Source organism: Pygoscelis adeliae, unplaced genomic scaffold (assembly GCF_000699105.1).
Source record: "Pygoscelis adeliae isolate BGI_AS28 unplaced genomic scaffold, ASM69910v1 Scaffold148, whole genome shotgun sequence".
Taxonomy (NCBI): domain Eukaryota; kingdom Metazoa; phylum Chordata; class Aves; order Sphenisciformes; family Spheniscidae; genus Pygoscelis; species Pygoscelis adeliae.
Window position 1 is genome coordinate 327,180 of NW_008825258.1, and position 21,829 is coordinate 349,008.

The 21,829-nt window shown below is 39.4% G+C and overlaps 1 protein-coding gene across 2 annotated transcripts in view; it reads right to left on the reverse strand.

Annotated features, from left to right (window-relative positions):
• Positions 1 to 21,829, reverse strand: part of FHIT (fragile histidine triad) — a 503,760-nt gene that overhangs the window by 156,685 nt on the left and 325,246 nt on the right. For both annotated transcript variants that reach the window (XM_009329489.1, XM_009329488.1), the window contains exon 3: positions 329 to 474. In XM_009329489.1, coding sequence (XP_009327764.1) covers positions 329 to 474 — 146 coding nt within the window. The remainder of the gene's footprint in view (positions 1 to 328; positions 475 to 21,829) is intronic.

Here is a 21,829-nt window from a genome sequence, read left to right on the forward strand (position 1 = left end):
GGTCAATCCTGCAAACACTTCTTTGAAGGAAGAGTATTTGCTGAAATACTCACAAGCAAGCACTGCATTTGGGAGTGTTCGCAGGCTTATGCCAAAGTTTTGCAGTTATTAATTATCCACACTTTTCTGCTGGTTTGCCTCTTAGTTTTTTTTCAATGGAAAATCTGGCAGACTGCAATGCAGTTATTGAGCTTCTTTTTTATTATTATTATTTTGCATTTATTGCCCCTTGAAGTATTAATGTCCTTTTGTCATTGGACTAGGGAAGAAGGTTGAAAGCTTGATAAAACAAACCATTAAACCTTTTTTAGTTGACTGGTTTACAAACCTGAATTGAAATGGTGAGCGAGGTGCCGCAGAAGTGTTTCTCCACCACATTGCCAACCCTTTGCGCCATACGAAATAAATCGGCCACTTCCTCAGGACTCAAGTCACGGAAACGCTCCACCGGCCGCAGAGGACAAACAAGGACATCTGAAGGTGGTATTGTCAAGGCAGAAACACAAGTCTGAGTGGTCCAGTAGGACAAGTGACCCAATCCCTAGCCTGTAACCTGCTTCTGATCAATTCTGAATTGCCTAAATTCCCCCTCTCCAAGGTTTACAGCAAGAGCAACTAAAACATAAGGCTAAATACAGGGAATCATATGATGCTTCATTTGGGAGAAGTTTCCTCAAACCCCTCAGGTACGGGCAAAATTACTAAAATAATGTCCATGTGTTACTACTGAGACATCTGAAGGAAAGCGAAGTTTTCACAGTCTCGAAGTTACCATTTTGATGGAGAGATGCTTGTATTTAACACCTCTGAAAGTCAGAGACATTTCCTTTTGTGATTAAAAATGGGAGAAAGCCAAAGGAATTTAACATGGGTTTGGGTGTGTGATCTGAGACAGCAGTTTTACAATGCTTTTCCACATACGTGGTACGTATTTTTGAAAATCTTGATCTTACACCTCTAATTTTAGGCACCTAAATGTGAAAAAAGCTGACATTATGCTGATATTAGCAGATCACTTATCTCTACATCACATTAATTAGCATTCACAAGGAATGCTCACCTGTCATAAATATTACATGTTTTTAGAAATACATTAAGATAATTAAGACTATTCCCTTTTAAGCGCGGCGTTCACAACGCTGCAAGTATACTTTGATTTTATTCTACCTTGGTGACTGTGCTTTGTAAGTCAGTGAAATGAAGCTATAAAGTAAACAATGGAAGTACACAGACGCTATTCAGAGTCACCTGATCTGCTGTGTTCACAGAAATTAATAATTGCTATGATTCCTCACTTGAAAGCCGATTTTGTAACATTATTAATAGGGTGAAGAACTCTTAGCAGAACCTCAGTTGTGTAAATCCAACAAGCAAGCACTTGGGACTTGATTCTCATTTCAATTCCCTGCAGACAGGATTTTTTTTCTGACTTACAGTATTGTGTTTGCAGAATAAAGACCTTAAAATCACCTTTAACATCACTTGAACTTTCATGACCAAAGGCTATGAAAATTAAAAACTTCTTATTTTTTCAGTATTAAAATGAGTGTTCAAAGGACTATTTGAAGAAAATTACGTTTCATGCCATTGTATTACAGTAATTTTTATTTTTACTGCATCTTGAAGACTGCAGGTATTCAGGAATATTCTCTATACTCCATGAAATGTAACCAGGAGATGCTCTGTAATTAACAGGTTCACACAAAGGTTACCTCAACCTGATTTTCAAGAACTGCATGAAATGTTTGAAATAAAGAAGGTTTAATACATGCAAAAGATAATTTATTTCCATAAACACAGAGACAACACATTTACATTCACCAGGTTTATCATAGGAATTGCATTTATAATTCTGATTGGAGGGAAAACCAGACATATTCTGGAAGTAAAGAAGTAGGGGCAGGTTTTGATCATTTTTCAGAGTCCAGATGAGGACAGACAAGATTGTAATGGATATTTGCTAAAGTGGGAGCAGATCTTTCAAGCAAGCTCCACAGCTAACAGCTCCCAACAGAACAGAAGACTGGCCCCATCTGCAGGTGTTAATCTGCTTTGAAAATCTGTCCCTCATTTTTTTTTTAGTACAGCATCAGCTATGCCACCACTATTCTCTTTTTCTCTTGTTATAACTTATGGTATTAAAATTTAAGAAAGGAGAAATATGTATTTAGAAAGCAGGTACTTGGAAATAAACCAATCCTGGATGGGGACAAAAAGCCTAGTTTTGTGGGTTTTTAGTTCTAAAACGCTATGCCTCTTGGAAAGCTACTGGGCATAATAAAGCTCCTGTAATTTATTTGTGCCTTCCCAGCACACTGTACAAAGCACCTCCATAAAGGATGCTATTGGATGAAATTAGGGCCCAAGGGAAGAGCTGGAAACTTGCTTGGCAGACCTGATTTCCATACCAGGAATAAAGGAATAGAAAAACTAATTAATTTTACTCATAAAAAGGAAATCCATGTCAACAGTAAAACAGGAAAAAGGACATTCGTTTAATCCGAGTTCATTTTTCAAAAGGAGAGAAGGGAAGCTTTTACCCTTAGGGCATCTGATACTTAAGTAGATAATTATTCTTCTTCTGCAGCACTGCTTTATTATCATGGGTCAACGAACCATTTATAAATGAAGAATTTCCCCTCACTTACCTCTAGCAAAACTGCTGCTTACATTAAGACAATTTTCCTTTCCTCCTTTAGAATTTTTTCCCCAGCAGTTTCTTGCCCTCTCAGACTCACACATGCCTCACCAGCAACTGTTTGTTCTCTACCTAGCTCAGGGCTACAGCCACAAGTATGAATTTTTGCATTAATCATGGTTTCTACAACCTTATATTAACACTGTACTACTTGTCATTGTGATGCATTGTGAAAAACATGGGCTGCTTGAGAGAGCTTTTGTTTCCATAGCACATAGCAGAGGGAGAAGAGAGTGCAGTTGAGTGCTGGTTGTGACCGATGCAGGACATCTGTTTTCTCTTCTTAATTCCGTCACTAATCTGCTCTGTCATCTGGGCAAGTTGTCTCTGTACCTCTCTCTCTCCTCTTCCACACTTTATCTGTCTTATCTGCTTAGATAGCATTTGCCAGTTCGTGCAGCGGATGTTTTCTTATTCAGCTGTGAGGCGCTCTGCTCATGTGGGGCCGCGAAGCGCTCCCGCAATATCAAATGATGCGCCCATACACCATGTTGTTCTGCAAAAAGGATTTTCACTTCCTCCTTACATTACCAAGACTCATTTACAACTCAAACTAGATTTTAACCATATTTCTGTCTTTGAATGTGATAAATAATTCAAAGGCACAATCACACACTGGAGCATCTTTACTGAACTTTCCATCATTTCAAAATAATTCTACAAAGAATAATGATAGAAATTCTGAATCAGAGCTAAATTAACATGAGAATGTAATTAGGACAACATTCAAGTTATATTTAACTATGAATATATAAAAAGGCAAATGTTAGAATGAATTAATGGATTTGAGGTCATTAAGAAAACAACCATCCACTGCAACTTTAGATCATAGTTTTTAACTACAGTTTTTAACGCTAGGATAGTTTTTAACTTTATATCCTGATCAGATTTTAATCTGGATAAATGCTCTATTCACCTCAAATTCTTCCAAAGTTTAAAATTAGATAAACTGTTCACTGCTTTCTGCAATTACCCACTGCAAACACTGCTGTGAACTACTGATGTGCTTCAGGTGACTGTGTATTAAAGACACAAGTGAAAGTGAGTCTGTACTTATGTCTACATGCAATTACTCCTTAGACAGAAACATCTACTGCCATCTGAGATGCCCTGGAGCATCCAGCTGCCACTCCAGAAGGGCAGGAGTCTTCCATACGCCCTGTGTCATATCTGTCAGCCAGGTGGGAAGCCTGAGTCATGTTAGGGTATCTGAAATGGCAGTAGGTGCCTATGTTTGGGCAACAGCCCCTACCTTTACAGAATGGCTCAGCAGGACAAGGGGCTGATACCCAGCAGATGTGCTGCATGATTTGAAGACAGCATTCTGTCTTCAGAAAGTTTGAACTTCATGTTTCCTTTCTCTAACCACCATAATTAATAATTTTGTGATTTCTTCATTCATTCAAAACTGCTACTGACTGATGAAGTTTCTATTTTTAAGCTTTGATGTGCACAGCTGTTACTTCCTTCAAATTCTCTGAGTCAGTCTACATCATTAGAGTACATGCAATTTAATATGTCAACTTCTCCAATTTAAGGAGTGGAAAACCTTCACACCTTATTATAATCTGTGATTGTACATTCCTCTCTCTAGATCTCGGAGGAATCTCTCAGCCGCCTTACTTTTTTTCCTAATACTTAAATACACATACACAAATCAATATGCATACCCTCACAGACACTAAAAGCTGCATTAGAGATTTATTAAACAATTAGGAATGTCAGTATTTTCCAAAGACTACCAGTACATAGTAGACTAAAACTCCAGATATACCAGTGGAAGTGCATAACCATAAAGTAGCAGTAAAGCAACAGTGGATCAGGCCCGTTACCCTCAAACTGAGCTAAAACCTAAGGATGACCTATGATTTCAACAAAATCACTTGACCTCATATTGGGCACAGCAGACCACTCCCTGCACAACCTTGGGCAGGTTGTTTAATGCACCAAAGCCTATGAGCCTCCTCCATAGTTCAAATTAACAGCCTCTGCCTTTCTCTCGCTGTTGGTCTATTAAGATTGTAACCTGTTTGGAAAAGCTCAGACTTGTGGCCAAGCAAGCATGGTTCAACAAGTTCCCACACACCAGCAGAGCAAGGATGCTGAAACACATGTGCCAGCTCTCAGCCCTCAACCGTCAAGATTGCACACATTTCTGTAAATCTCTTTCACTTTTTCATTGACTTTTTAGACCATAATAACTGGAGCCCTTTGAGACTGGCATTCAGAGGCATTCACTGCAATGTGGTTCTGCAAAGGGCACCTGGACACTGTCAAAGCTATGTTCAATTGTGCCAAGCACAAGTACAAATTCCCATGTGCATCTAAGTATTTAAGGATATGCTCACACTGGATAGGTCACTACTGAAAAGTGAGCATTTGTTAACCACATAATGACTTTAAGTTGATCATACAGAGAGGGCTCAGATTCTACAAGAAAAGCAAAACACATGGCCAACATCTGCATGCTGACCACTTCAAATGCAATTTTGCCTCCACTAATACGCATAGAGTGGAGGCTGAAATTGAAAGGCACAGTAGCAATTTTTATTTGCTTTATCTGAATTTTGACTTTGAAGCCAAAATTATTTTAATTCTGTACTTAATTAAGGTCTAAGCTAGGCTCCATGTTCCCTTCAATGGGATTCTGATCAATCCCACGAAGTGCCCATTATAAATTTTCACACACAACTATCAAGGTACGCACGTTCTGTAGTTCTGAAATGTTGGAAAAATGGCCTTTAGGGGGTAAAAAAAAAAGAAAACAAAAAAAAGAAACCCCAAAGAATTTAAAATTCCTTTTATGTGACAAGCTTTAGAACTAAACACAGCTTTTTCCTGGTTAAGTCCATTAGTTTGCTACATAGAAAACACACTTTCTGTTTTGACTTTTGTTTTATTCCTGAATTTGAACTTCAAACAGAACAATTCAAAGCTTTAAATTAAAGGGTCTCCAGGTACTGACATTCTAACTATAGGAATAAAATTCTTTTTTTTTTCTTTGTCTTTTTGAGGAACCAGTTAAAAACATTAAAATTGACAGGTTTTCTTAATATGTGAGGCTTTAAAAGAACAAAATACAAGGGGAAAAAGGCAGACTATCTAAAAGTGAAAGGGTAATTGCTTCTTTATGAAGCTCCTGGGTTTGACCAATATTGTTAGTTTTCTAAACCTTCTGTTACAAAAGGTTTTAACGTAGGAAAATTATTTATTTTTGATGTGTAACATGACCAGGAATCCATAGCTCACATTGTGACAGAAATACTGTTCCTGTTCAGGAGACTTTTTAAAAGATTTTAAAAAGTCTTCCCTCTCACAACAGCACAAGAGTCAAAATCTCAAAAAAAAAATTTAAAATATATTTTAAAGATGAAAAATGGTAGTTAATAAAATTTCCAAAACTTTTAAAACTCTTGAAATACCTATTTTAGCATTCTAACATTTTTACACAAAAGGCAGTTTAGTTAATAAAAAATTTCTTTAATAATTTAAGTTTGGGAAACTCATCAAAACTGGCTTTTCCATTAATATTTTGCTTTTGACTAACCGGTTTTCATTAAAAAAAATAAAGTGTTCCAAACTATGGTACCTATGGAGACTTAATATTGCTTCATGTATTTCATAAGCTTGGGTGAATACCTTAAAGCACAGTAGCTTCTGCCTCTCCTTCCTGGCTGAAAACACCCCAGTCATTTACCAATCAATGCTCAGCAAGAAGTCCTGCCTTGGAGATCAGGGCTTTGCTCATTTTAGGATTAATACAGACTGTAGCACCATGGATACTGCTACCATGTCTTTCTAACAGCAGGAAGCATTTGAAAGACATGTGGAGATGGCGTCCCCTGAGCGCGAGGCTGCTCAGTGGCCAGTTCAGCCCTCACTGAGGTGGAAAGACAGTACCTTGGTGTGGCTGCTGGGAGCTCAGAGGCCAGAAGAACCAGCTGCAGAAGACTGCAATAAATGATTATTTCTAACTATCTATCTCATGCGCCTGTATGAAAGACCCCTTCTGCCCACCCATAAGCTAGGTGATGGGAATGAAGAAATAATGCGCTGTGGGGAGCTGAGTGAGGGATTATTCTTTTCTTACACTCTGTTTTATATGAATTTGCATCAAGTGCCGCAAGCAGAGAGAATCAGTCAGACGAAGCTTCAGGTATTAAAACTCACCACAACATTGTCCCCAGAGTCAACTGAAGAGTGTAGGCAGGGGTATTGAATTCATCATTGCATCTAAGCAGAAGTTTTCTTTGTTCAAAAGCTCTAATTGCTAACAGAAAGAAGTCCCATAGCTCAGAAAAAACACAGGAGAATGCATGACTAATAAAATTAATATAACTGAAAAACAACTGCCAGTCATTTATCTTTTTTCTGCCCTTGAACAATTCTTCCCATTTTGAAGACTGCGGGAGCAATTTCTCTTTGCAAAGAAAACAATAATGGTTCCACAGACACTGCCTATAGGAGGAGTTAAGAAGGAAGCAAAAACAACTGAAATAGCGCACACACGTCCACATACAAGGCATCAAAAAGCCTTTAAAAATGAACCAAATACATATTCTGCTTCATTACGACAACAATACGTCAAGGCATCCATTCAGTCCCCACTAAACGCACTGAACTAGGATGTATATAAAACTGTAGTAATGCAAGAACAGACATCTCCCCCCCAGGACAAATCTTATTCAATAAGATGGAGTGACTCACTTTTGGAAGGAAATCTGTAGAGGCTATTTGGATTAAGAGTGAGCATCTCATAATAGGAAAAGGTGGAGGAGTGCTCTTCAGTGGGTTTCACATGTAGAACTGGATTTAAATATATTTTAGAAGGCTGCTTTGGTGCAATACAGGAAATAGTACATCATAGAACTTGCTAGCTTGGGAGAAAACTTGGCTGTGAACGATAAAGATGATTAAGAACCAATGAAAATGCAATAAAATTACATTAAAAACTTAAAAATTTCTTCCGACTATTAAAATCACACACAACACACTTTTTTGATCTTGCTATGCCACATCTTAGCATTAATTAAAAAAGTCATTAAGATAAGACAAATTATCTAAACACAGTTTGATCTTGATAAGGCAGCTCAGTACTTGTTTACACTAATACAGAAGACCAGATTTATGCAGTGAAACAGAGAATTAGTGGTTCCAGTGGAACCAAGAGCAATCAGTGTAAATCTTTGACATGGATCTCTCTGCACTATGGTAAGTGTTTTAAGACCACACTGCAGCTTTTATATAGTGGGTTTTTTTACTCCCTGATCTTCTCACCCCACTGAAGCTACTTAAAATAATTCTTCATGTCAATAAAAGGTGCAATAGTTCCAGGAAATGAACAATAAATATTATTTTACTTCTTCTGTAGAAAAAAAAGTCAACACATCTAATTTAACTATAGATATGGCTTATTGTCCAAATCATGCTAGATAGCACACCAAAGTACAAAGTACTGCTACTCAAAGTACAGTGACTCCACAAGACAGAGGACCACAGCAGGAAATGTGAGATTCAGAACTGTTCACTTTTCATTTTAAACAAGCCTTTCATATATTTGATATTCCCTTTAAATGCCTTTAGGGTATGTCAAGTAGGTCACTGAAAGCTCAGTTCTTCATAGCGAGTAGTATTTTACTGTAGGATTCATCCTTTTCTGCTAGCTACTGACCTCAGGGGCAGCCTTGGGCAATAGCAGGTGCCTAAGTGGAACCACAGCGAGAATAGCTGTGGGAGAGTTTGTGACTCAGAAACATGCCTCTGATCCAAGTTTCATCTGGTGGAAATTTACTGCAGACCTAAACTCACATTTGTACCAGGAATCATGATTATTCTAGAATCATATTAACCTTTTGATCTTGGAAGGCCCAAAAGCAATAACCAATGGCCAAGTTGGAAATGTAGGAGTCCCAATATGAAAGGACTTCATCTACAACTGCTATGAAGCTCTGAGAAGATCCTGTAAAGAAATACCACTGTACAACAACCCATTTCAGCGAAGAACAATGTCTATATTGCTCCAGATGATATATCCTACTTCTAAATACATGACAAAACTATTCATAATTACATGAAGCTATCTATGCACATATACCAATTATAAATGTATGAGACCACTGAATTAAACAGCCATGCTGGAAGCTGACAGCAGAAACCAAACAGCACTTGGGGTGCAACACTCAAAGGGTGGGTTTTTGGCCTAAATATTGGAGCAATGGCATTTGCCATACAAACTAATATGTCCATGCAAATCAGCTCAGCAGCTACAAGTCTTGTTCAAATGAGCTGCACCACCAGAAAACCACACTGAATTCAATTTACCAAACTTAACCTGCTGGAATTACAACATGTCATTGCAAAGCTTCATTTCAAACAGAGGAAGTAAGTTCATGATCCAGCCTCTCCACCTGAGAATAAGAAACAACTTGTGAGAAAATGCTTCAGCATTGAGTCTTAATTAAAGCTGTGGCAACATCATATTCAAAAAATAATGTGATCATTACAAAGTTATATTCTAGCTCATGATTCAAGAACTATAATGAGGGAATAATTAATTACTAAATATTAGTTATGACAAATTTACTTTCTTGCAATTTATTGGATGCCATAGTCCAGGCATTAAGTTTTATTGGAAACAAGCTTGAACCTGATAGAAAGACACCATAGAATGTGTCGGGTATTAAGGTTCTGTACAAACCGTAAGCATTATTGATGTTATTGTCTACGGTACTTGAAAGTACAATCTTTTTTTTTTTTTTTGTTCTCGGCATCTATGGCAGGAGACAGCAATAAAATAAACAGGTGAATATTTGATGAACCTCCCTGGGATTTATCTTGCCTAATTTTGAAGGTAAATTGGTTTGACCAACAGACCAAAGCACTGGATTTGGAACTGTGAAAAGCCAGTGCTTTATGGCAGTGTTGAAGTATCTTGCTGCTTAGGAAGATCAACTCCTCCCATCCTCTTCTGTTTTCTCCAGAATTAAGTTATCTCAAGGAAGGTTCTTTTGTACCTTACCAGCTGGAGAAGCTGGTAACAGATCCACATTCTCCAACTACCTATCGATGGCAGATGATCAAGAGCTTTACACATACTCTTTATAACTCTGCACTAAGTTTATGCTGAACAGCACAGAGAAAGACAAGCTTGTGGTAGCACGTGCCAGACCAACAGTGCCTTCATTTTATAACCAGTGAAGCATCAGCTGGAGGAATGCAGTACAAGATCAATTATCAGAGTATCACAGGGGACAATGAGTACATTTGGATAATCAAGGTTTCAGGTAATGAAGGTAATTTTGAATGTAATTGATAGATAATGAGGAACATGAATAACAGGGAGTTTTGGAAAAGTGAATTTGGATAATTCAGACTGTCTTACACTAAGTGTATTCCTCAAAGAATATTGTAATGTATGCTGGGATTTTCAAAGTTTTTAAATGGAATAAACCACTTGATTCCCATTAATTTCTCAGAAGTGGTTTTCTACCTAGTTCTGTTAGGGTGTTCAGAAAACTGCTCCAATTAAAGTCAACGGAGAGCCATGTTTGACTTAAGCTGAAAGCTCTCATGGCATATTTTGTACTCTTAGTTACTGAAATTGCTTCTGGAGCAACTGGATGGGCTATGCTGTTCCAGGGAACTATTCCATGAGAGTAGAATGAGCCTAAATTACAAAGGAGAGAAAGAAACTCCCTTGCAAAAAATAAATGCTGTCTACACCTCTTGCAGGAATGGCTTAGCCCTCCATAAGAACATCAGCACCCTTAGGAACAGTCTTAAAGACAAGAGAACCTTCTCTCTGCCTTATGAAAGAGCTGTTCAGCACACTTGCACAGCAGAAAGGCAAATCATAGTACCGTTGCCCTGCAAGATCACATCTTTGCTGCTGCACCTAAAAATAAATCTGCCAGTGTATTTCCATCAGTTCCTTTGAATGCTAAAATTGCAAAGTCCATGATAAAGAACCTAGATGAGTACCTTTACCACATTGGCTAATACACAGTTGAAGTGGATGTAGTAGAGAGATGACTTTGCAAGTGAAAGAGTTTATTATTGGTTTTGCAAATATTTTTACTTCTTTGTTGTTTAGAAGAACCTACTGAAAACAGTACTGTTGTCATCCCAAGCAGTTCTACATTATTCACCAGTGAAGCCCAGGAGCGTGCACGTACCCCTCCATGCATTCAGGAGACAGGTGGTAACCCTTAGAAACGTTAATAGTTGAAGGATGAGGACACTGAAATGGTAAACAAGGGAAATGTAACTGGGAGCTATAGAGGTATTTGAAAACCAAGAGGAATATAGCAATAGCCTCCTCTGCAGTTTACTTACCTGGGGATTAAAACAACTAGTGCAGCAAAGCAGGGAATCAGCCTTCACTCAGCTGCAGTAGAGAGAAAGGTGGGGTGGAAATACCAAAGACCCCATGTAGTGGTTAAGCAGAGACTCAGAGGCAGTCCAACATGAAAAGAAATTATTTTAAGCCACTATTCTTTAACTACTTAATTTTGACAACCTATTTCATATCTGCTTTAACACAAAAAGCTTGATATCGACAAGAATGTTCACAGAAAGTGCATGTGTCAGGGGAAAATGCTCCCAAAGATGCATTTTGCCTCACCTGCCAGGGGATTCAGTTTTGGATAAGTCATACTTAAGGGCTGAGAAAATGTAAAACAGATGTAGAGTACATCTTCAACACAAAACTATCCGTACGAAGCCCTCCTTTTAATACAAAATAAAACTCAAGCAGAGATGGTAAAACATAGGTTACAAAGCACCCGAGACAATGAAAACTATGAAGGAGGAGGGAATCAGAAGAAGGTCTCCCCTCCTGTTTTTCACTGGCATAATAAGCCCTCTTGGATAAGGACAACAGGGCCCTGTGTCATGATTGCCTCTGTAGATGCTGTTCTAATACTATTATTGTCATTAATGCTCATTGTTCCCAGCTCTGCGCATCATAGCTAGGCATTTCAGCATGCACGGTACATAAATTCATACTCTTATCCAGGACTCCTGCAATATTCAAGAACATGAGAATGAAGAAGACAAACTAGCAGTTTAACTCTGAATAACCTTATTTTGTGTGTGTGTCATCTGAAACCATTACTTTAATGTGATTATCTGTTTTTATTATTTCCTTTCTGTGGACTTGGAATAAAGACACAACTGAGACTTTCTCAGTCACGGTCATTGGCATCATTACAGTCTTTCTACCGTCATCAACAGAGATCTGATCTGTAAATCAAGTTAGACTGTAAGGGCTACAGAAGAGCAAGCACTCTTTATCATGCTATTACATACCCAAGCTAGCACTTCCTCTGGCTCACCGGGAAAAACAGACTGGTTTAGTTCCTTTACATAACCAGAGGAGTTCTTAATACACAGATTATTGACTTAGTGGGGTTTTATCATGTCCCAGTGCACCAGGGGATTCCTTAATCCAGGACTTCTTTACACGATCTATTTTCATGGCTCTTTTTATTGTCACAGTCTGTCATTATAATGATTTGCAAATCCAGAACCAGTGTATGCTTAGCTCCTTAGCAGGTGCTCAAGGAGGAGAGGGGAGAAGGCATTTCTGCCCTCTCATTTGCCCTCTCACACTCCGTAAGTGCTGAACCCCATCACATGCAGCATGACAAACTCCCTGCAGGGCTGAGTGCAGCAGGAAGTTGCGTGGCACAATATTGGTTTTCTGCCCACAGGAGCATTTCCACATCAGCCCATCACCTTCACAAAACCAGCAGGATGGAGATCCTCCTTTGGTGCTCTCCACATAACTCAGGCTTTGTGGAGAGGCACAGAACATGCACACATTCTCGAGGAGCAAAGTTCATCAGACCAGAGCTCAACAGAAACGGGAGTCTCCAAGAGCAAATATGGGTCTCAAAATTGTCTGCTGCACAACATCAGTTGCTAGTAAAAGCCACTGATGTTTGATTCCTTTGTTGATACTACTGGAAGTAGCCAGAGATGTTCATCCCTAGTATGGGGTCACTGCTGAGAAAAAAATTTTCCAAAGCAAACGGGTGATGTCACATAACTGTCAAGGGGAGACCCTGTCTTGTATTTGTGAGATCAACAAAAAATCAACTGAACAAGGGTTATGAAAAGATGTTTGCAGAGATGAAACCTCCTGTGTCTCCCTCTGTGGGTTTCTGCTCAGTAGGGACCTACACCTGCTCTTCTCCCTTCCACTCTCTCCTCCAAGTTATTGAGCCCCAGTTGCGCAGGCCCAAATAGAAATATCCATATGAACCTCAATACCTGCATGAAGCTCCCTATGATTGCTGTACAGTGTGAGGACAGGGTTCAAGGTTATCAGATGCTTTAGGCTGAGGTCCACCAAGGCAAGCATCTGATTTTATGGCCCTTCAACCCTTACATCCTATCTCACCCTCATTAATAGGTATTTCCCTTGCCACTGTTGGAACCAATGTGGGAATCTGCAAGATCACTGTGCACTCCAAATTAATCACAGGCCTAAAAGTCTCACTGGAGCGAGGTGTGAGTAGCTGTTAGCACTTCACAGCATGTCTACATACCCCCAAAGATTTGGGCTGTGATCTCTGGTTTGGACCTCTCAGTGTTACCATAATACAAGCTGATAACAACAATATGTCACTCTGCTTGTTGCTAGCAGACAGTTCCCTGGAGTGCAGAAAAAAATGGTTTAAATCTGACATGTTATCAATGTTAAAAAAGAAAGTAAATTTATGCCAAAAAAAAACCCAATAAAGAAAGATGACAGTACTCCAACTGCATCCTGGGTGTGAGGGAGAAAATTGATGTTGAATTTGGTACCACAAACTTTGTTCCAGCAAATAAATTTCTAGATGTCTTTGTTTCTTCCTTAAATTACAAGCACACAGCGTTTCTCAGGGGTTTATGATCACCATCAAAGCCGTCTTGCTGAGAAACATGGATATCTTTCTCTTTTCAAAGGTCACAAAGTAGATATCCCATATCTAGGGGCTGAAAGAGCAGGAACATTTGGTACTCCTCCAAATGAAAGCATCTCCACTGTCATTTGTTCAGCTTCCTCTTGTTAAGCTGCTGGATGTTGAATCACCCAGCGACGTCCCAACATGTCAGTGATTGCTGTCTATACTGTTATAAAACTTAGTCTTGCAAAAGTGATGTGCATGCTTGTTGCTCTGGAAATTAAGCACATGTTCTCTACAGAGTCCCCTTGAATGTGCCTGTCTGCATTTCACATGCAACCCCATGCTGATACTTACCACTGGTGTGAAAAACACTTGTGAATCATTTTTCCTGGGCTTTGCATTACTATCTTAGGCTTCTTATCAGGCCAGTCAGAAACTGGTGGCACAGTCATTCCTGGCTGCATGTCACTGATACAGAATGGAAGACACAAGAGATGCCTATGAGGAAGCAAGCAAACTAACAGCAGTATAACTAAAAAAGGCAGAAAATGCTGCTTTTTGGTTGTTTATAGGAACTTCAAAGTTCTCCTCAGTTAGAAATCATTTTGAGCTACCAGTCTGCCTAAGGATGGCTGTGCTTTTGAAGGTGAAAGTTTGAAGATCAGACCTTGGGTGATAAAAAGAATGTTGGTTCCACTACAGACAAAGTCGATTGCAGAGGAGATAAAATGGTGTCCAAGAATAGGATAGATCAGGCTGAGATGTTTTTGCCGTGCAACTAGTCACCAAGAGATAAAAGTGCTTTTATAGGATAGATTTTCAGTAGGAGAGAATTAAGCTTTTTTAAGCCATATTTGCCATCAGAAAGAGAAAGAGTAAGTAAGATTTCCAATTGACTACCACTTTCTTAGGACATTTGATTAGAATGGAGAGTTACTGAATAAAAAACCCAACCTTTTAAACCAAACGTAAAAAAAAAAAAATCTTAAACCAATAGTGAACAATTTAAAAAAACCCTTGCAGCCATGATGCCAGATCCAATTGTATTTGTACTACTAATTTATAAGTGCAAGATAAGCAAAGTTATCAATGGAGATGAGAAGCGAAAGAATTATAAGAGGGAAGGGAAGTTGTTCTGTAGGAAAACATACTCAGGATGTCCTTAAAAGAGGAACCAAAAAGCAATTTATTGTTGCTTCAGTCTCTTCTGTTCCAGAAGCAGCTCATCAGACTGTGTATGAAAACAAAGAACTGGCTCATAAAACTTTCAGACAAACTATGTTTAGAAAGCATTAAAAAAAAAAAAAATCAGCCTTTTCCTGGAAGAAAGTGATTTGTATGCAAATATACCCCAACATTTGTCACCAAAACTAAAGGATTTTGAAGTGAGAGAAGTTTTTTTGAATATAAAGTTTATCACTGCTTTGATGAAATGAGATGCCAGCTGCGAGGTTGCTGCTGTTTCCTTTAATACCAATTAAAAGGATGAAAAATGGAGCTCTAGCTTGGGCTCACAGGCAGAGCTGACACCACACATGTAGCACAACTTTGACACCTAAACCTTCAGTGGCAGCAGCTAAGACATCAAGGGGCCCACATTTAAAAGTAAAACACTAGACTTACTGGCGACCTCTATGACCTAAAGTATGAATGATGTATGAAATGCATGAAACACTCACATATTACTTATAATAATTTGATGTTTTCCAATGAAAGGAGGAATGGGGAGCCAATGTTTGAATAAAATAAAAAGCACACTCTGCTGCTGAGAAAGAACGGTCAGACTTGTGTCATTTTACATGTTTTAACCTTCTTTCAGTATGTTCAGAAGAGTGTGTTTGCCCTTGGGCATCTTGGATGGTTTCACCTGACCCTTCTAGCCAGCAAAGACCGAGCAGGAAAGAAGTACCACAAATTGCACCCAGTAGCCATGCCTCCCTCCCCAAGCCCCAGGGAAGGGACAAGACTTCCAGCACACTTTAAAGGTCAACAGGAGCAGACAGAGCTCAAAGCCGTTGGTCCCACTTAGAAATGCCTTGTCAGCAACTCTCTCTTACAGATCTTAGATTTGGAAAGATTCAGTAACCCCTCCGTTCTTTTTAATTACACACTCTGCATTTTCATCTGCACTTACAGAAATCCTGAAATAATGAAATCCTGCAAGGAGGAACTTCCTCCTCTCCCAGTAATTTTGACCTCAACAAGTACTGGAAAATTCAAAAGACTTGCTCTGACTTAGAAAACTATCCACACTTCCAGATGCTATCGCCATTCCTCTGCAGTAGTCAATTGCTAATTGATTTCCTTTAAACTTTTGTAAGCTATAGATATATAGATGTGTACGTGCATTGAAACTCAAAATGTGTTTCCTTGTTCAGAACTCCAATATCAAAACATCTACAATCTCCCCAAGTGTGCTCGAGGACAACCTACAGGACAAAAGTAAATCAGTTTTAACAGAGCAGGAGAGATTACTGGAGTAGTGAACATCTTAAAATATCATTTTTTAAATTCTTTGCTTGCCTTAACTCACGTAGCTGCACAACAATTGTGTTTTAATGGATGACATTTCTGAGACTGCCACTGATCTATCAAAAAACTCCAAGAACTTAACAACAACCAGGGAAGTCTCACTTGGAGGTTTAGCTTACGTGCCTGCACGTACACACCTGCTTCCTCTGTTTTCATTAGATAAAGATTTTCCAGAAATAAGAGTCCCAATAAGTGAAGGCTAAAGTCATTAAATATCATTTTGAATACATCAGAGAGCAAAACGTTCCCACAAATGGCAAGCACAATGCAAAAGAATACATCTGCACATAATGGCAAGTAGAACATTGTGGAAGCAGATGTCAAGAAAATGGTTTGACCTCGATTCAGTTTCCTCAAGCAGAAGGATTTCAAAATGTTTTTCCGAAACATGGCTTAACACTGTTGGACAGGAGGCTGGGCTGAGCAGCTGGGACATTTGCAGCCCCCTTCTCCCACAGCGTATCTGTGATAGCACATCTGGATCACTCACCCTACCTTGTGCACATGCAAGGAAAACACCAACCGTGGCTGGTTGTGCTGCTGACATGTGGGAGGCTGTGCCCAGCAGCAGAGGCATGGGCACATGCATGGCATGTGGCAGCCAGCAGCACGCACCAGCTCCACTGCAGGCAGGAGGATGCAGCAAGGCAGGGACTCAGCCATCACCTTGTGTGTTACGCCTTACTGGTGCCCCAGTGCATCCTCCCAGTGCTCAGGAGCACAAATCATCTCGCAGCACAAATCATGCCATCAGGAAAACGCAACTGAAAAATCTAACATACTACATTACATATCTTTAACTACAGACATGCACAGAACAAGCCCCTCTAGAGCTGTCAAACAAGATTTGAAACTCCGTTTCTTTGGCATGAGGCACACAAATCTGCAACAGCTAAAGGAGATCTTGAGTGACGGCGGGAGCGGCACACTGGTATTGTTTGTTTTGCACACAAACCCACACAAAGCAGAAACAGTTTTGGGACTTCAGCTCTACAAAACAGTTTTACTATTCAGAAATGCTAACCCTTGAGATAAAAAAAAAGTAAAAAAGTTTTCCAAGTTAACAACTTTTTTAGCTAAAAGAATGCTTAAAAAAAACCAACAAAAATGTAGAGAAGAAAGGACCCTGGGATCCATCCATCCTGCTCCATATAATCCCCACACAGGCTGTGTGCAATAAGGAATATATTATTATTTAATATTTTTGCCTTACATAATTTAGTGCAGCACTGGATGTTGCAAAACCTTTTAACCCCTGCATTTTTTTCACTCTCAATTTCCACAAAAACTGGTGACTTTTCTCTAAGGAAATAAAGTATATAAGTTAATAAGTTGAGTAGCATTTCATCCTCACATAATAAAAATTCATAAAGAATTCTTTAAAAAACAAACCAGAAGAAATCCCAAACAGAAGAAAATCATTAGTGCTAGAGTTTCAACAGAGGGCAACAAAGGTGGCCTCACTTGGAGCACAGCCCCTCACTCAAAAGAAAAATCAAGGGTATCTATTGCCTTTTTTACAAATGCAGTTTGGAAGCCACAAAAACACAGTTGTAACACCATGTCAGGCAATGTAAATATGCAGGTAGGTGTCCAATTACTTCAGCTTTAAAGATCGGTGCAGTCTATCTCTTTATAAGCAGACAGGGTGCACACTGGTTTTGATGCATACGCTTGATGTATTTACCTTTGAAATCTGGCACTGCTGGTGACTGTTGTTGTTCAACCAAAGTGTATGTATGCAAAAGCTAGATCATTTTCATCATGCTGTGCAGTGTATAGCTGCACCTTTCTGACTAAATATCTATACTGCTGAAGAAAACGCCCTTTTTCTTTTGAAGTAGGAGAGTACAAACCTCAAAGGTTCATTTCTTTGGAATGATAAGGCCCTAATGAGCATAACCAACACACTATTACACCAGCTCCGGAGTTACATGCAAATATATCCAAGGTAGATCTTTGTCAATACATCTCATAGTACAAATCCACATTGCAGAGAATAAAGTTGGTATAAACTATGCTTTCATATATTACTTCATATTGAAAGAAATATAGGTGACCTTATCCAGCATGACTGTTATAATAGTAATAAAACTGAATCTTGGAAGATTACACTTCTGGTCAAAGTAGTAAAATGTGACCTTATGCTATTCAACGTTGACATTTATTATATTAATTCAGACACAAAAACTGCATTAAAATGATGTTAAGTGTCTGGCTTTCGAGCACAAGAGCTAAGAAATTTGATCTGCAAGTAAGACTTCTTCACCAACTCTCCATTTTGCATTTCACCATTGCAACACATACGGTACAAAATTGTTATAGCTGCCCAGAGGATCTCAAATCTGGTAGTTTGGGTTTGGGCTTCTTAAATAAAAATCTGCTTGTATCTCAGCCACAGGGATCATGGCAGGGGTGACACAATGTATTGCATCTACAGTGTTCATACACGGTGGCCTCAATATAAAAACACCACCCCCCCCAGGAATCAGGAGTTCATCTTTGCTCTTCAATTGGAAATACAAAGGGCTAAATGCAAAACGCTGACCAGCAGACTGCAACAAGAATGAAATTTTTCACAGTCATTTTTAATATCGCAGCAGCATGTCCATTTCAAACACAGAAAAAAAAAATCTAGTCTCAGGTCAGCAAGGAAGATCGAGGATTCTGCAGTCCCACATACTCTGAACTCCCACTGATTTCACTAGAAATACAGGACATACAGAGAGAGCAGCATATCAGAGCAGAGATGTGCACTGCAGATCTCAGAACAGAATGAGGTCTGGAGTTATTTTGGGATATAGCAAAAGTTGAAAAGTAGAGCTATGTGGCATTCTTTTTTATTTTTCTTCTGTAGTTAGTGTTTATTCACAGGCAAATACTGCTGTACCAAAAAAAAAGATTTTTCAGGATTACAAGACAATTCCTGGTTTAAAAAAATTAAAAATAATAATAATAATTTTAAAAGACTCCAGAGTTTAAGTGATCTCAGATCAGGCAACAATATGGGGATTTGAGCATTCATTTGGAGCGTGGTAATTCTGCACAGAGATCTGTCTCCTGATATGAGTATCCTGACGGTTCTGTGTTGTGTTACATGCTCACAGTGATTTTTAATGAGAAATTCAACAGCCATTTCAGTAACAACAAATAGGAGGACATAAACCATTTTTTCCCAGAACAGAACTCTTATTTTCTGGCCAGCCTAAATTTGCAAATATGCCTAATTTTAACAATTCTGAGAATTAAATGAGAACACTAATGCTTCCCACTATGTTGGCAAGTTGCAAAATTCTGTTTTGAATTTCAGACTGAAAGAAAAGAGAAAAATACTGGATTTTTATAATCCGAGTTGCATAATCTGTCAAGAACAGTGATTTGCGTCTGGCAAATGCTGATACGCATTTTTAGCAGAGCTAAGCAACATCAGCTCAGTGAAGAGAGAAGAATCTGTGCCGCCACCCCCACCCCCCCCGGCCTGTGGTCCAGGCATTGCAAAATTAAGCTTAAAAAAAAAACCAAAGTGGGTTTGTCATCAGGGGGGCAGACAACCATATCTATTTCATTTTAGTAACCTAGAATACAGACTTTGCTTTTTTAGTCTATGACTGACAGAGCTGCAGCTCTCCCATAGTAAGGGTGACATCTCATTTCAACAGCAGCTTCACCCCAAGACATCTTTCAGGTATGCTCACCAGGCATACTCTCTTCCCAGACCCTCCAGCTTTGCTGGAGCATCTTGACAGCACATTTGTGCAGGAGATCTGCTCTTCTGCCTCATCAGAAGCTGTTCCCCCAGGGATGGGCTGGCAGCGCAGTGCTCAGTGTCTACGCAGATCCCTTGATTTGGTTCCCTTCCCCTCTCAGGGGTGCAACTGGGTCAGGCTTTTTTTTTTTTTTTAAATCTCCTTTTTGACACATTTCAGCAGGTTTCTCCTAATCCACCCATATTCATGCCTCATCTTCATACAACGTGCTCTTTTAACAATGCGTAATGCACAGCAGGCTCCAACACCTGGATATAAAAGCCTTCATTCTTTGCTCTTTACCTCTTCTCCTACATTATTTGCATCCCACTACGATCCATCTCCTCTTATTTAAGAGGACAGAAATGTGACTAGTAAGGCATGTTATGAACTAGAGTATTTCACAAAAAATCTGCCAAGCCCTCCATGGCCAAACTGATTATAACTGTACACTCTCCAGCTTGATGAAGCTAAATGGAGACATACAAACTGTCTTTGAAAATAGAAAAAACATGCAAGTGAAAAATGTTCATATGGAGAAATATGCATAGAGCATCGAGGCTTCAGGAGCCGCAGTTTATAGACCCAGTTACTACTACATGCATTTTAAATTTGAATGCCTCCTCAGTATTCATGAAGTGTACCACAGTTCAATAGTTGTTTTCATGAGTTGTGCCTTCATTAGGTGAACAACATTAAACACCTGGGATACTGCTCAAACTAGTCCTAAGGGGCAAATTTTCATGACAAATGAGCTGAGATAAATTTTACAACTGAAAAAAACCCCCTCAATTTTGCAATGGTAAATTTACTACTTGTTTCAAAGAAATAAAATAAAGCAACAAAGACACAAAGTTAATATTAATATTACATCTACAAAATCCCCACAGAAAAGCTTTCAGTTGGCTGTGCAAACAAGAACACTTTCAAATACCGGAAGGAGAGTAAATATATATTGACACATATGCTTTTTTCCCCCCCTTCCAGGTTAATGGGGTTAATTCCCCACTATCTTTGGAAATTTCTGTATGTTCATTACCGGGGTGACTTCTCATGCCTTTATGGCTAACAGTATCTTACAGATTTTGTTTAAATCTGTTTTATTTTTTCCTAAGGCTTGTAGCGTGCTTGTTTCGGTTCTTATTTGGATAATTTTCCATTGGAGATGTTACCAAAAGTACATTTTTATCAGCCCCTTCCCTCATTGGGAGCCTTCCTTGTTCAGCGCTGAGCGAGAAGTGACTCAGTGCATGCACAACCCTCTGGCTCAGAGTCAGCCACAGGTGTTTTCCCACCCAAAAGCTTTGGGAAGGCACAGAGACAGCTAATTTCAAGGAAGCCCTCTTGCCCTGCAGGCCTGCCATGACTTCCCACAGCTCTGGCCATCCCCACTGCACACATGGGAAAGGTTGATTCCCTTCCGGGTACTGCTATCAGGACAGAGAAACGTTTTGTATATGAGGTTTTCTTCTCTCCATTCACAGCTGGCCCTGTCCAAATGGGTGTTAACCTTGACAGCTTACTGAACTGTAAAAAGACTTAAAATAATTCAGACTGGAGGTCTGACAGCTGAGGACTTGATATCAGTCTGATATCAATGACTGTCATACAATCTGGCTGAGTCAGGGCCAGCCTTTTTCAGCTGGCTCCATACAATCTAGGCAGCATGACAATCTCAGTCCCATGCCCTGCAGAGAAACATTGACATCGTCACCTACACTGTGAGCTGACACTCATGCCAGAAGCAATAAGGACACAGAGACAGACTTACACCTCCACTTTGTTCAGACACCAAGGTCATGGAGAAGACATGGTGGAGAGGAAGAAGGGCAGGGAGGACCAGCCTGCTACTCCTAATGCTGCCAGAATCATATGCAGGAAGATTCAGTTTGTGGTTCTTGCTCCTGGCATCTTCTCCCAAGCACTACAACAGTTGCAAATAGGGAAAAGCAGCTGTA